At 43.6% G+C, this 16,568-nt stretch overlaps 2 protein-coding genes across 5 annotated transcripts in view; one reads left to right on the forward strand and one right to left on the reverse strand.

Moving 5' to 3' along the window:
- The window catches only part of SINHCAF (SIN3-HDAC complex associated factor), a 45,648-nt gene extending 36,871 nt beyond the window's left edge, over nt 1-8,777 (reverse strand). For 2 of the 4 annotated variants that reach the window (XM_025401755.1, XM_025401756.1), the window contains exon 1: nt 8,429-8,592. Coding sequence is in view for 1 of the 4 variants with exons in the window: in XM_025401753.1 (XP_025257538.1) it covers nt 6,337-6,649 (313 nt within the window). In the remaining 3 variants the exon portion in view is untranslated. Of the gene's footprint in view, nt 1-6,336; nt 6,665-8,428 lie in introns of those variants that run through there. The other 2 variants (XM_025401754.1, XM_025401753.1) reach the window with 2 other exon arrangements.
- Nucleotides 6,180-8,345, forward strand: LOC112634395. Its single transcript, XM_025401757.1, has one exon. The coding sequence runs from the start codon at nt 7,245-7,247 to the stop codon at nt 7,722-7,724; it is 480 nt and encodes a 159-aa protein (XP_025257542.1). The 5' UTR covers nt 6,180-7,244; the 3' UTR covers nt 7,725-8,345.
- Nucleotides 8,778-16,568: the final 7,791 nt, after the last annotated feature.

Raw genomic sequence — 16,568 nt, forward strand, 5'->3', positions numbered from 1 at the left:
TTAAACCAAGAGCATCACTCCCCAATAACCTTGGTTATCAAGACGCACCTTAAGAGTAATCTAAAAAAGCACAGAGCTTAAATAAACTTCCTCAAAGACATACAGATGGAGAGATACAAATTAGAAAATACACTCCATGGGAGAGACTACGAATTAGACTGGTAAGATCAAAATACACACAGAGCAGAATGGGAAGGAAACTGCAGAGAGGAGACAAGCAAAAGATTTGTAAAGTGGGAAGGAAGCAGCAGAGAACAAAGACAAAAAGAACTAAGCAACCAAAGACAACTTTGAAGTGAAGGAGATGCATGTATTTACAGTCAAACTAGAAATGGCAGGATGATGGGAAAGGAAAAGAAATAAACAAGAAAAAATACTCGTGATCACAAACTATGGGGGGATACTTGAGTTCCTGTAACTGGTAATGCCACCACTGACACCATTTTAGTCAATCATATGCTATCATGAATCACATTTAAGTACAAGATCCAGTAAACACTAGCAGTGTAACTGGAGCAACACTTTTCACAAAGGGTCAACAGGACTAAATGCTTTGTATTCTCCCGCTGCTAGGCCACTTGGCTGCAGTATTCCCCAACAATGAGACATGTTTCATCAGCAGTTAAGGAAAGCCATGGAGCAGTAAGACATTATTTCCTCTTACCCGCTTCTAGATACCAGCCTACATCTCAGCAAAATTCCTGAATTTAGCTTACTTTAAGGGACAAATGTAAATCTGTCTGTAAGAAAACTGAGAAAGGGTAGCAGACCCCACTTGTTTGCCAACAGCCTCTGCAAACACGTGCCCTGTCTCTGAGAAATTAGATGGTAAAGCATTTATAACTGTGGCTGTCTATGGAATCCACACTTGGCAGAAGAGCCTAAAACTCATCCTATACAGGAAAGTGGTCAAACTCAGAAATAAGTCTTCAACTGAAGTGGCATAGGTTAAAAATAAAATTACAAATTCAAGTATCTGGGCTTTAGATAGTGTAAAAAACCATCAGGCCCCTCCCCAATTTTGGTAGAGTTAAAAAAAAAACTAGGTCTCCCAATTCTACATTAGGAGGAATTCCAGTGGATGAAAAAAAATTCAAAGTGTCAGAAAGAATATTTATTCGCTTTAAAGGGATGATTATGAGTTAGAAAATATAACTATACTCAGGCCGGGCGCGGTGACTCACGCCTGTAATCCCAACACTTAGGGGGCGAGGTGGGCGGATCATGAGGTCAGGAGATTGAGACCATCCTGGCTAACACAGTGAAACCCCATCTCTACTAAAAGTACACAATATATATATATATATAAAAAACTATACTTGAGTCTGCAATGAGTCAATTTGGAGTCTATTTCTGCTTCTGTCTTTACAACTAAATAGGAAGTCACTACTAATTTTATTTGCCCTTCTGTAATATTAGGAAATTCTGTTTATTTCCTTGAATTTATAAGAGCTGCACATTAAAGAAAAATAAACGCTATCTATCCCAAGATACGTACAACAAATTTAATTGAAGATAAAACTGATTACTAAAGATTTTAAGCCCAGGTCTGTGGGAAAAGAGGAACTTAGCCTTTTCAGGGAGACTTTAAGGTCATGAAATAGGCCCATATACTCTTCTATGAAGCTGTTCTCCCATTTTCAAACTTGATAAAAATGTTAAGAAAATGGATACATGGTAGTATACACACCTGATTTGACCCAAACCTCAGGAAAGTTCCTTAACCTCACTAATTCGGTTTCCTCATCTATAAAATAATGACAGGCCGGGCACAGTGGCTCACACCTGTAATCCCAGCACTAAGCGAGGCCAAGGCAGGTGGATCACCTGGTCAGGAGTTCGAGACCAGCCTGGCTAACATGGTGAAACACCGTTTCTACTAAAAATACAAAAAATTAGCCCGGCCTGTTGGCACACACCTGTAATCCCAGCTACTCAGGAAGCTGAGGCAGGAGAATTGCCTGAACCCAGAGGCAGAGGTTGCAGTGAGCCGAGATCGTGCCATTGAACTCCGGCTTGCTTGGGCAACAAGAGCAAAGCTCCATCTCAAAATAATAATAATAATAACAAATCCCAAATCTCCTGAATAGTGTCTGTAAAGCATCAACACAAAGACTGGCACGAGGTATGCACTCAGCTCTGACAATTCTGTTTACTCACAAATCTTTCTTCTTTCTCTCTTTTTTCTCCCTTACATTTCAGGTATCATTTTGCTTTCTGTCTTTGGGCAATTCACTCACAGGAAGTTACTAACAATCTTATTGGTAATAACCCAATATTATTCATTTCCTGGTCCAATCTCTCCCCTTAGCTCTAGGATAAATATGGCCAACTGATCACCAATCCATTCCAACCTTTAAATACCCTGAGAATTGATTATACAATCTTCCCTCCATATCTGCTCCTCCTCTGTTTACCTATCTTGGTTATCATCCACAGTCACACAAAAACAACTTGGAAGCCAACTGAGCTCTTCCTTCACCCTCTGCATGGCCCTCCATCAAATTTATTGTGAAGTCCTTAGAGATTCTGTTTCTTCTTTCACTTCCATCCCCACTGCCCGTTTATTCCTCATCATGGTGCATGAACTCCTGTCAGAACCTTGTAACTGACTTCCCTACATCCTTTAAACATGTGATATCTTCCTAAAATTCAACTATTAATCTTCCCTTCCAAGGTAGCAACGCTGGCCTCATGATAGTATCTAAACTCCTTGGCAAGGAATTCAAAGCTTTTCAGGATCTGCTCCTGCCTACCAGCTGCTCCTAACTTGGAATTCTGATATTCTAAGAGTGTCAAACCAACTTTAATAACTAGCCACCCTCTACTCAGGCTATTATTTCTGTCTGAGACAGCTTACCCTCCATCCCCTTGACCTGGGAAATTCTCTTAAGAATTACTTCTTTTACAAAACCCTGCCATACCTTTATTAGGACACCTACCACGTAAGATTTCACTTCTTGTTTACTGCATTATCTCCTCTACTCAATAATAAACCGCTGCAGAGCAGAAACTAACTCTTGTATTACAACCAGGTTGTACATAGTACACGGAAACAGGTAGAATTTGCTAACTACTCAAAGAGTTGGGCAGCCATATAGACAGTATATTTTAAGGGCATGGAATGGGAAATGGTGTCTACAATAAAGACGTGAATTTTACAAACTAATGTTTTGAAAGGAGTCATTGTTTGCGCTATTGATTATAGAAATATTTTTAATGTTTTTAAAAAGGAGTCATTTTTCTTTAACATTTGGTCTATAGACTTTTGTAGGAAAAAAAGCTTGAGGTTTTAAAAGCTATAGGAAAAAATGTTTCTTGCTTATTTCAAGCAGGACCGGGGGAAGGAAATTAGACTAGTGTGGGGAGAAATGAGAAATGAGAGCTACTTCAACTCAGCACAGTTAACATTAACCAAATTAAAACAACATTAAGCCAAACCAAACTTGTAATAGGTGGAAAACAACTAAATACAAAACTAGAAATAAATTATTTTAGTTCAACTGTAACTTTCATACTTGAATATGTAACAGCAATGTGCCTGTGACATTAGTATTTCTGGGGCAAAGAGAAAAACCTCCCTACCTTGAAAACAAACTCCCTTTTTGGACTAGATGCATTTCCAGATTATTTCCATAATACAGAAAAATCCTAGTTGCAGATTCAATTAAAAAACTGGAGAAACAAAAGACAACAAAAAAAGTCTCAATTTGTAACACCCCAAAATCAAAACTAAGTGTGGACAAGAGAAATCAGGAAGAAAGAAAAATGACATTTTCCAGGTTTCCACAGGACTTTCTGATGTGAAATGGTTGAATCAGAATTGAAAAGACAACCAAGAGTCAAGGGCAGGGTCTTCCCAGAACTGCTTTCATAAGGTAAGGGAAGAGACCAAAGACACTCATTCTTTCCACTAAAAATTTACTTAATGTTTCCCCAGAAACAACAACTGACCCAGGCCTCCGTTTTACTTTATATAGAATGTCTATTTCCCAGTGTCGTGAGGACAACAGCAGCTAGTATTTATCAATCATGTCACTTGCTTAATTATTTACAACTTATTTACAATACATATTACTACCATTTTACAGATAAAAAAACTAGATCACAAAGTGACTATAAGATGATGACAGCTTTGAAACCCAAGCATTACTAACTCAGAAACCTCTGAACAGCAAAACTTTGTGCCTCAATCCTTGTGTTCCTTTTCTGCTCAGCCAATTATATTCCTACCATCTCTTAAGAAAAAACGAAAACGACATACTTTTAAAGCAACCTACTATGTGCCTGGCATGGTAAATTGATTAATTTATCCTCATAAGAGCTCTGTGTAGTTGGTTTAGATTTAAAATAAGTTTACACTTTTCCCAGTGAAAAACTTTTATTTTACATGTCAAATGGTTCTTAAATTGCTTCTCTTACATAAATATGTCTGAGTTTGAGCCCTATGAGTCAAGATTTCCCAGGACTTGATAACCACTGTGGGGGGGGAAAAAATTGATCATTCAGGTTCCAGATATACAGCATTAAGAATACTGTGCAAGGACAGACAGACTTGGGGCCTGCTGTCCACCAGTGATCTAGAATATTCTACCAATTGAACTTCGTATTTCCAACCTCTCACAAAAGCAATACAAAGAGAAGGCAATAGAGACCTTGTCTGTGGATCTTTCCCACCCTGAATTCATTCACATTGATAATCCAAATCTCTGTTTTACATCATCTAATTAGTAAAACAAAAACCATTAAGCTCTGTATGTAGTATATGAAATCTGCTAGGAAATGGAAATTCTAGCCATAACTTAGCTATGAAATACTAATTAAGAAAAACAACTCAAATAATCTCAGCGTTTTGCAAAGCACCTCATATGCATTTTAAATAACGACCCAGGGAAATAGCTGCCAAAGGAAAGTCAAAGTTATTAAATCCAAAGTTTTTCGTTTTCTTGACATGCTCTTTCTATTTACTACAGAAATGTACTAATATTGGTTGCCTTTTGGTATTGTAATTTGGTCAACCAAAACTTGGGAAAAATAGGTTTATTAGTAACAAAATAATGAAAAGAAAAAAATGAATTCCAACTAGTATCGATTTTTTGGTGTGTGGGGGCAGGGCATTTAAGGGTATTATTTCCTAGTAATGATCACTTAGATTCTAAGCCTTAAACATGATTCAAATGCAGCAGAAATCAGGAAAGAAGCAACAGATACGATGGTGCATATCGGATGTCTAGACTACAGGCAAAACCCAAATACCAAAGAAGCATCCATGTGTCAAACCAGCATAATTTCTGAGCTATGCCTGGGGCCACATACAAAAAAAAAAAAAAAAAAAGGTTAGCTTGAAAGAAAAATCTAGAAGGGGTAACCAGAAGGTCAACCCCAGTTCACGGGAACTGGGAAGAAGCTAGCCGTTACCCTGTGACATCTTCCTGAGCAGCTTCCTCCGCAGCCAGCTCCCCAGCCTCCTTACAATGTTTCCAAAAGGCCCAACTCCCTAAACATTTGCTTCTTCAAGGTCATCCTAAGATAAGGCAGTGAACAACCACCAAACACTGAGTCACGCATACCTTTCGGCTAAAAAAGATCCCCCTTCCCAAAATCATTACATAAATACTTTAAATGCCATGAGGGTTTTCTCCGGAACTCCACCAGAAACTCCCAGACTTTAATTTAGATTGGGCAACTAAATGTGTTCAATTTTGCGACATAAAATATTAAAAGGCTTTTCAAGTCTGGCAAATTCCAGTTCAAAAACAGGTGCTTTCAGTGTACGCTGAATAACAAGGTCAAATTCATTTTTAAATTATTAAAAGAAAAAGAAAAGCTTTTCTTAACCCTCCTTAGGACAACATAAGGAGGGGGAGAAAGGATTGCTGGGGTAAAACTGTCTCGGATAGGGTCCCTGTTTAACTCAACAGTAATTCCTAATCTTCCGAGTGCCTGAAGTAATGGAAGGTTACAGGAAGAAAATAAAAACAAAGAAACTGACTAGGGTCATAGTTACCAGAACAAACTGCACCGCCCTACCACCTCCATAAACCAACTCCCCCCACACCAAAACAAACCTTGCCCCTCCCCGCTCCTCCCCACCCCCTAGAAACACACAAAGAAACTGGCTGCACGCACAATTCGCCCACAGTCCTCATTTCCCTTAGTAGGGCAACTGGGAGCCCCGGAACTTCCCCACGGTGGTTTATCGGGCGTCGTCGGGGCTGGGTCCCCTGGACTTGCGGGCCACAGTTCGGCTGGGGAGGAGGTGCTAGCCGCCCTCGCCCGTTTCCCCGAAAGCAGTAAAATGCCTCCCCGCTCCTCCCAGGGCCCTCGGGTCCCCACCTTCCGTAAATCGCGCCTCCCCCTCGGGCACTCCGGTGACCGCCGAGAGAGACGCCGAGCCAGCAAATAAGAATGCTCCCTGGTGGATTTGTTGGTAAATAAGACATCTCGCGTCGGGAGGAAAGTTCCTGCGGGGGCCGCTCGCCAGGGCGAGGGCGAGAGCGAGGGCGAGGGCAGCGGGAGGTGAACCGCGTCGCTCGCCGCCACCTCCCTCACCTGCGCCGGAACAACGGGCCCCGCGCCCGCCCGACCCGGCGCCTCCCGCAGGCCGCGCCTCCCGCACGCCGCGCTGCCGGGGCTTGTTCCTCCTCATGGCTTTGCCCTGACGTAATTCAAACATGGCAACAGTTCGACTTCAAAGGCGAACCCACAGACCTCCCAGACACAGGCTCCCCGGCCACGAGGAACCGGCCGAGGAGTCCGGGCCACGCTCTCCGGACCCCTCGGCCGTCGCAGCCCCCGGTGCCAGGGCTGGAGCGCCGGGCACTGCCGCCTCCCTCGCCCGCCCGCACGCCCGGAGCGGGGAAGCACGCCGCCTCCCTACGCACCAGCATGGCACCTCGCACAAGTAGCGCCGCCAAAGTTTCCCCACGAGGGGGCTGAGGGACAAAAGCCCCTCCCGAAACTCGCCCGAACTTCGAGGGCCTCCGACCCGCACGTCCCTCCGCCCAGGCGGCCGCCCCGAGCGCCGGGGGCCCGCACGGGCACATGCAGCCCTTTGTTTTCTGTCCAGCCGGGCGCTGCCTACGTGCAGCATCAGAGATGTCGGAGCGTTTCGCAGGGGCCGGACACTGGACGATCACCCCGGGTAGGGGTCCGGACCCCGCGCCCCGAAGAGTCCGGAGCCTGGTCCCCCGGCCCTCCCCTCGGGAGCGGGCCCATTTAATCAAAGTTTTGCAGTGTCCTTGATGAGAAACGCCCGGAGTACCCGCCCCGCACGGGCGGAGAGTTGGCGACTTTCACTCTGCTTTTTAAACTGGCAAGACGCCATCATCAGCAAACCACATTGTCCTGCCGGCCGGACCTGCCTGACGGCGGCCGCATCCCACGGCTCACGCGGGGCTGGACATTCGGACAAGGACCAGGGTCGCAGCCCGAAGCACGTGGTCTGTCACGCAGAGCACAAAAAGCAGTGCCCCGCGGAGTTCACTGACTCCTGCGGCGTAGACAACGCCGCCGCCTCCGTCCCCAGCCAAGTTGGCTTCCCTGGCCATCTTACAGCGCGGACGGCCGCCCACAAACGGGAAGCCCTCGCCGTGGCGCCCACACCTACGCTACAGGTGAACGCACGGGGAGCAAAACTTCGGTCTCCGAAGGCACCCCGGACACCAGACGCTCTTGGGCGCGGTCCCAAGAGGGCAGGAGAGTGGAAGACGGGCTGTTTTTAAGCGACCGCGTGTTGCTCTCATTGTCGCATCCGCATCCCTCCGGAGTTGAGCAAACAACGCCACGCCGCGTGCGCTCCGGCAGAGCCCAGCACTGACCCCCAAAGGCCGATTTAAAGACCCTCGGCCGCCAGCTTGGAAGCGGACGGCAACTTAGTTTCCGAGCGAATGGCGTTTATTGTCCACCCTAACCCGGGGGCTGCAGTCAACTAAACCACGAGGTTTCACAACGGCGCCCGACCCTGCCCGCGCCTCGCGCCCACGCGGACGCACCGACCCCGGCCGCTGCGCGGTGGCCAGCCAGTAGCTTTCCTCTCGGGCCTTTCGGCCGCCGGGCTCCTTTCCGCGAGAGAATACTGCGGCGGAGAAAAGTCATTGTCACCTTCAACGTGGATCCCTCAACTCCGGCGACTCCTCAATTATGCCTAGGCTCCACTCACTTCCCCCGCCCCGAGACTTTCGGTTTGCCTCGAATACCCTCCCCAATTAATAAATACACACTAAACAAGCGCGTACCAAAGAACCTGGGGTCTGAAGATCACGAAAACAGCGCTCCCAACAATGCCACCTCCAAGACAAAACTTCCTGTGTGTATGTGGAAGGACGGGGGGAGGTGGGTGGAGGTGAAAAGAGAGAGAAAAAAAACACTCTGAAATCAAAGCCTCATGAGACAGTTTTGCACTAGAGGCATGGTGAGAGTCACTCACCTTCCAAAAGCAGCCGTTCCACGCGCAATAACGTCCCCGAGGTGCGGAGTGCACGCCAGGCCAGTCCCCCTCAAGCGCTCCCTCCTCCTCAACTGCCTTGTCTAGAAAGATTGTCTCCTGCAGTTCTGCAGTTGCTACCGCTGGCCGAGAAGGTGTAGATTCCGCTTTCCCTCTGCGCACGCGCGGCTCCCGGCACAAAATTCTCTTGAATCGAACTTATTTGCATACGGGCGCGCGCACGTCGAGGGCTGGGAGGGGGAGAAGTCCCGGCGACCGCGCGCGCTCCCGAGGCCTCTATTGTCCTTTTAAGGGGAGAAGCTCCGCGGCGCGGGAAACGCGGCGGCCAGAGGGAAACGGGGGCGGGGACTGCTTACTACGCCGGACGTCACATAAACAAACGCCCCCCGGCTGGCGGCCGCGACGGAGAAGGAGTGGCGAGGTGGGAAAGGGAAAGGTTAGCAACCGAGGGGAAGTCTTCGCTGCTTGGCGTGTTTTCCACCCCCGAAGTTCTTGGGGCACCATTGAGCGCCGAAAAATTGTTCTGAAAGCTGCTGTTGCAAAATTCTCACACCTGTGTCCACTTTCGGTGACAGAGGAGGTGGTCTTGTAAGCACCCAGACTGAACTTATACTAATCCCACGTTTCCTAAATTTTGTTTGAAGTTAGGTTTTTGAAACTTTTAAAAAAAAAAATCCTCCGGGGCCAGCAAAGGTTTAGTTTTTTGTGCAGTTGTAATGAGTCATTTAATAAAGTCCCATTTTAACACCCTATCCATTCGCTAACTCCCGCTTGCCCTTCTCAAATAGTAACTTAACCCATAACAATCCGATTTTTTTCTCACTTCGGCCTTAAGATTTCGAGTCTCTCCAAATGGAATGATTGTTTATTTCCGTGGGAACAGTGCCACTTTCTATAAAAGACTAGGCAATGGAAAGCCAATAACCTAGGGACAGGCATACCTCCTCTAGCAGCTTGTAAAGGGTGTTCCACTCACCCAGAAATAATTCCACTAACTGGTGGTCTTGGGAATTGAAAAAATAACAAGTGACGTACAGACTTTTCCATGCAGAATATGTAATAATTCAACAATCAAAGCGCTTTCTAGACTCCGGAAGAAAAAAACTGAACTCTTCTCAGATTAATAAGAGGAAAATGAAAACCGAACGATTATGATTCGCCTTTATCCCAAGGACACACTTAACACAACAGGCAGAAACCCGGGGTTAATGACAGAGGGTGGGGAGAGAGGAAGGATGTTCTTCCCAGAAACTTGATATTGGTCCCAAGCTACAAAAGTGTGAAAATCAACCATAAAACTTAATCATCTGCTGACAAGTTTCGCTGCTGTCACTGCAGTGTCAACAATACAGATTTAAATGGTTACTTCTGAAATGTTAATTCAACAGTCAATTCCTAGTACATACAGTATAAACCCACTTCTAAACTCAACTAATACTTCTTTTTCCTTTAGGTTCTGTAACATACTATTCCTGTAACTGTATATGAAAACTATATTATAAACACCTGAAAAGATAGCCTGGCGTGGTGGCAGGCACCTGTAATCCCAGCTATTCGGGAGACTGAGGCAGGAGAATCGCTTGAACCTGGAGGCAGAGGTTGCAGTGAGCAGAGATTGCGCCACTGCACCCCAGCCTGGGCGACAGAGCAAGACTCTGTCTCAAAAACAAAAACAAAAACAAAAAAACCAGAAAGAAAAAGGACACTGCTCATTAAAATATGAGCTCCTTAAAGACAGGGATTTTATCTCTTTTTTACCCATTTTTGTATTCCAGTGCCTGAAACAGTGCACAGCAGAGGATATATACTGACATCTTGCATGCATTGGTTGGCTAGGAAAAATTTTTTTTAATATAATAAACGGCCGGGCGCAGAGCCTCACACCTGTAATCCCAGCACTTTGGGAGGCCAAGGCAGGCAGATCACATGAGGTCAGGAGTTGGAGACCAGCCTGGCCAACATGGCGAAACCCTGCCTCTGCAAAAAACATAAAAATTAGCCGAGTGTGGTGGCTCACACCTGTAATCCTAGCACTTTGGGAAGCCAAGGCAGTGGAGGTCCAATTTGCCACCAGTGGAACACAGAAACAGCTATTAAGCTTATTCATGTTTATTGTCATAAGGACAGGGATGGCATCATATCAACCAATGTGACCACTATAACTTCCAAACTCATTTTAGGTCAAATGCAAAAATTATAAACTAAAGTTTTGATTAGTGATAAACCTATAATAACCTTGAAAATGTCCATTAATTTCTTTAAATTATATTTACATATTTATTATTATTTTTATTATTATTATTATTTTGAGACAGAGTTTAGCTCTTGTTGCCCAGGCTAGAGTGCAATGGCTTGATTTTGGCTCACCACAACCTCCGTCTCCTGGGTTCAAGGGATTCTCCTGCCTCAGCCTCCTGAGTAGCTAGTATTACAGGCATGTGCCACCACGCCCAGCTAATTTTGCATTTTTGGTAGAGACGGGGTTTCTTCATGTTGGTCAGGCTAGTCTCGAACGCCCTACCTCAGGTAATTCACCCACCTTGGCCTCCCAAAGTGCTGGGATTACAGGCATGAGCCACTTTGCCTGGCTATTATTATTATTATTATTAATTTTTTTTTTTTTGAGATGGAATCTTGCTCAGTCGCCCAGGCTGGAGTGCAGTGGTGCGATCTCGGCTCACTCCAAGCTCCGCCTCCCGGGTTCACGCCATTCTCCTGCTTCAGCCTCCCGAGTAGCTGGAATTACAGGTCTGCGCCAAAATGCCCAGCTAACTTATATATTTTTTATATATATACACATATATATACATATATATGTGTACATATATGTATACACACACACACACTTTTTTTTTATATAGAGTCTTGCTCTATGCCCAGTCTGGAGTGCAGTGGCGTGATCTCAGCTCACTGCAACCTCTGCCTCTCGGGTTCAGGTGATTCTCCTGCCTCAGCCTCCTGAGTAGCTAGGATTAGAGGCATGTGCCACCACACCTCAGCCTCCTGAGTAACAGGGAGTACAGGTGAGTGCCACCACTCCCCGCTAATTTCTGTATTTTTAGTAGAGTCAGGGTTTCACTATGTTGGCCAGCCTTGTCTTGAACTCCTGACCTCAGGTGATCTGCCTACCTTGGCCTCCCAAAGTGCTGGGATTACAGGTGTGAGGCTCTGCACCTGGCTGTTTATTATATTTAAAAATTTTTTAAATATATGTAATAATTATTTATAATAGTATAAATATTAAATATTTAATTTTTTTAATATTTGGCGCAGACCTGTAATTCCAGCTACTGGCGAGGCTGAAGCAGGAGAATGGCGTGAATCCGGGAGGCGGAGCTTGGAGTGAGCCAAGATTGCACCACTGCACTCCAGCCTGGATGACTGAGCAAGATCCCGTCTCAAAAAAAAAAAATTTAACAATAATAATAAAAATAATAGCCAGGCAAAGTGGCTCATGCCTGTAATCCCAGCACTTTGGGAGGCCAAGGTGGGTGAATTACCTGAGGTAGGGAGTTCGAGACCAGCCTGACCAACATGAAGAAACCCCGTCTCTACCAAAAATGCAAAATTAGCTGGGCGTGGTGGCACATGCCTGTAATACTAGCTACTCAGGAGGCTGAGACAGGAGAATCCCTTGAACCCAGGAGACGGAGGTTGTGGTGAGCCAAAATCAAGCCATTGCACTCTAGCCTGGGCAACAAGAGCTAAACTCTGTCTCAAAATAATAATAATAATAATAATAAATATGTAAATATAATTTAAAGAAATTAATGGACATTTTCAAGGTTATTATAGGTTTATCACTAATCAAAACTTTAGTTTATAATTTTTGCATTTGACCTAAAATGAGTTTGGAAGTTATAGTGGTCACATTGGTTGATATGATGCCATCCCTGTCCTTATGACAATAAACATGAATAAGCTTAATAGCTGTTTCTGTGTTCCACTGGTGGCAAATTGGACCCTAATCATAAATTTCTGCCTTCTTTCTAAAGAGAATTTCAACAGTTGTCCTGGGTTGTCTCAAATATTTATTTGACTTATGACAGATCCTCCAAAAATAATTTCAAATTATTATATGCCTCTGAAGGTATGAAAACTGCAAATACCGGCCGGCATGGTGGCTCATGCCTGTAATCCCAGCACTTTGGGAGGACGAGGCGGATGGATCAGAAGGTCAGGAGTTCAAGACCAGTCTGGCCAGAATGGTGAAAACCCATCTCTACTAAAAATACAAAAAATTAGCTGGGCATGGTGGCACGCACCTGTAGTCCTAGCTACTTGGGAGTCTGAGGCAGGAGAATCACTTGAACCCAGGAGTTGGAGGTTGCAGTAAGCTGAAATCACACCACTGCACTCCAACCTGGGTGACAGAGCAAGACTCCATCTCAAAAAAAAGAAAGAAAGAAAGAAAATTGCAAATACCATAACAATATTTTTTAAACTCCAATTATGGTTTACAGGAGTATATATATACATATATATAAGTATGTAGACACACATATACCTTGAATGCTTTTTCTCTTGAAAGTTTATGTAAAGTATATTATTGCAATACAGAGATGGAATAATAAACTCAAATGTGCAAGCAATGCAGGAATTACAGTACTTAGGATATACTGTTCAGGTAAGAAAGTACCTAGAAGTTGCAGAGCTACTGAGTTAATGTAGCTAGATTTCCTCTGCTCTCAAAGTATAGGTCAAGAAGTAATCTGGATAAGTTTTATAGGAAGGGTAGCTACAAAATTCTTTTTTTAATTTTTTCATTACTTTTTAATTTTTCTTTGATAATCCTATTGCAATAAACAAAATTCTTAAAGAAAAATCTGAATTCCATAGTCTTTTTTTTAAAGCAACCACCTGCTATTTTTGAACAACCAAGTGCATTCCAAAGGTTCTTTTGTCCATTTTGTTGCTTGAACATGTCATTATGGATGGCCATACCCAGGCCCAATAGCCCATATATGGGCTACTTTTAAATACTACTACCTAAATTGCCCAAGTGAGGTTTTCAATGTGAAAAAGGAAAGAAAGAAGTAATTTATAATATATCAATTTGTATTACAAGAGACTGAACTACATCATGCTAGGAAAATATCTGCAGGTTTTTTTGGTTTGGTTTGGTTTGGCTTTGTTTGTTTGCTTGTTTGTTTGAGTTTCGCTCTTGTTGCCCAGGCTAGAGTGAAATGGAGCGATCTCGGCTCACCACAACCTCCACTTCCCGGTTTCAAGTGATTCTCAGCCTTCTGAGTAGCTGGGATTACAGGCATGAGCCACCATGCCCGGCTAATATTGTATTTTTAGTAGAGATGGGGTTTTTCCGTGTTGGTCAGACTGGTCTCGAACTCCCAACCTCGAGTAATTCACCCACCTTGGCCTCCCAAAGTGGTGATTACAGGCATGAGCCACCACACACCGCCCTGAGTATTTTTTAATGACTACAATGCTATGTTGAATTCATAAGGAGTTTTCAAACATCTTAAAGTTGAAAGCTAACTACTTTGCTTATAATGTATGTCTCACTGTAGAATTATCCCTAATACTTGAATTTTCATTCCTTTAGCAGACATTTAATGATCATCACTATGTGCCAGATAGTGAAATCATTTCAGAACTCGAGGGCCTCAAGCCTCTCTAATTCATTTCTATATAATTCTATTTTATTTGCTCCTTTTTCTTCTGTAGAATGTGTTGCCTTCTTTTGAGATTTATTGTCAGCAACTTTAAAATTTAATATTCTTGGAATGGAGGATAAATTATATATAAAAGGATTGTAGAAGAGAACAAATCTTGCTTGATTATGAAGGACATTGCTAGCAATTTAGTCATGTTTGTAATGACAAACTAATGATTGTTTTTAAAATAAAGGCAGATACCCTCATCAGAGGCTGGTACCAACCACATGAAAACATGTTTGCCAAGCCCAGGAAAGAGCTGATTATTATTATTAAGCATAGGGTTTGGTTCCTCTTTTTCTCACAACAAAACAAGTACAGTGTTTTATTAATTTGTTTAAATTTCTTTGAAGTTCAAATAGTAAGTGGTCAGAGCAAAGCAGATAAGTTTACACTAGAAGGTATAACCTGGATTATGCCATCTAAGTTACCCCAATCCTCCAACAAGTGTCAACAGCTGCCAGAAGAAGTTATTTATTATTTAATCAAAATTAACTTTTCAAATTTCTGGACATAAAAGCTTAAAGAATTATCAAAAACTTAGAGTATCCTGAACTTATAGAGACCTTAAGTTTTATAATAGTATCTTATGACATTTGAACAGCATGATTTTATTTTTTTTTATTTATTTTATTATTATTACTTTTTTTGAGACAGAGTTTTGCTCTTGTTGCCCAGGCTGGAGTGCAATGGCATGATCTCAGCTCACTGCAACCTCTGCCTCCCAGGTTCAAACCATTCTCCTGCCTCAGCCTCCCTAGTAACTGGGACTACAGGCGTGCACCACCACACCCAGCTAATTTTTGTATTTTTAGTAGAGACGGAGTTTCACCATGTTGGCCAGGCTGGTCTCCAACTCCTGACCTCCAGTGATTCCCCACCTCGGCCTCCCAAAGTGCTGGGTTACAGGCGTGAGCCACCACACCCGGCCAGCATGCTTTTAAAAAATAAAATTACTAGTAACAAAAATAGTTTTTCGTTAAGAAGAACATTGAAAAACTAGAATGAGTTCACAGGAGAGTAAATCAGGACAATGAAGAAGGATGGAAACCACAGCATAAAAGCAATAATAGAAGGAAGGCTGTGTTACAATTGAGTAAGAGGGCAATATTTGACTATCTGAAGGATTGTCCTTAGTAGAAGGATGGAGTTGTTGTTTTATCCTTTGGAACAAAATTAGTCTTGAAAATCAAAAGAATGGTGCTAAACATGATAAAATATCCCGAACATACAAATAGTCCAAGGATGGTTCAGGATACTTCCAAAGGCAACTCCTCATCACTAAACAAACAGATAAAAACAAGATCATCCGTTTAAAAATTCATTCAGTGAATTGTATTACTTAACAATATAAAGCTAGCTAACCTCTCTAAACTCCTGTTGAATTTTATGAATCTTTGATTGCACGGAATAAACTACTGGTACCATCAATAATGTCTCAAGGTCATGAGGTATTTACATCACTGTGGCCACAGAATAAAGTGTGAGAAATAAAAGAAAAAAAGGTAAGTACCAGGGACTTAACCATGTATGGCAAGGGGATCAGATCTAATCTGGAGGTAAGAGAAGGCTTCTTTGAGGAAGTGACATTGAGATACTAGTGGGATTCGATGGGGAAGTGGGAGAGAGGGAAAGAGTGTTGAACCGGTGGCAACCTCAGGAACAATGCATGTTAGAAAAAGATATGACTAAGAGAAAAAAATGTGTCTTTGACTAAATAAAAGTCAGAATAAAAGATGGCATATGAGTCCTGTTTGAGGGAAAAGATGATGTCAGCTGTTGGAGACAGAGATTTAAGCCCTATGAATTTGGAAGTTACATCGGAGTTGGACATAATTACATGCCAAAAGCATAACTCAGAGATGAACCCCTATAATTATGTTACAAATGGTTTAATCAATGTATGTTTCTTCTACCAAAATTTAGTTTTCTAAATGTCAATAAGAAGTTGATCCCTGGCCGGGCGTGGTGGCTCAAGCCTGTAATCCCAGCACTTTGGGAGGCCAAGACGGGCGGATCACAAGGTCAGGAGATCGAGACCATCCTGGCTAACATGGTGAAACCCCGTCTCTACTAAAAAATACAAAAAACTAACTGGGCGAGGTGGCGGGCACCTGTAGTCCCAGCTACATGGGAGGCTGAGGCAGGAGAATGGCGTAAACCTGGGAGGCGGAGCTTGCAGTGAGCTGAGATCCAGCCACTGCACTCCAGCTCAGGCGACAGAGCAAGACTCCATCTCAAAAAAAAAAAAAAAGAAGTTGATCCCCACCACTACCCCCTGGCCAGGTGCCGTGTCTCAGGCCTATAATCTCAACACTTTGGGAGGCCAAGGAAGGAGGATTGCTTGAGCCCAGGGGTTTGAGGTTGCAGTGAGCTATGATAGCACCACCACACTTCAGCCTGGGTGACAAGACTCTGCCAAGAAGGAGGAGGAGGAGGCGGGGGGG

The sequence above is a fragment of the Theropithecus gelada genome, chromosome 11 (genome assembly GCF_003255815.1).
Source record: "Theropithecus gelada isolate Dixy chromosome 11, Tgel_1.0, whole genome shotgun sequence".
Taxonomy (NCBI): domain Eukaryota; kingdom Metazoa; phylum Chordata; class Mammalia; order Primates; family Cercopithecidae; genus Theropithecus; species Theropithecus gelada.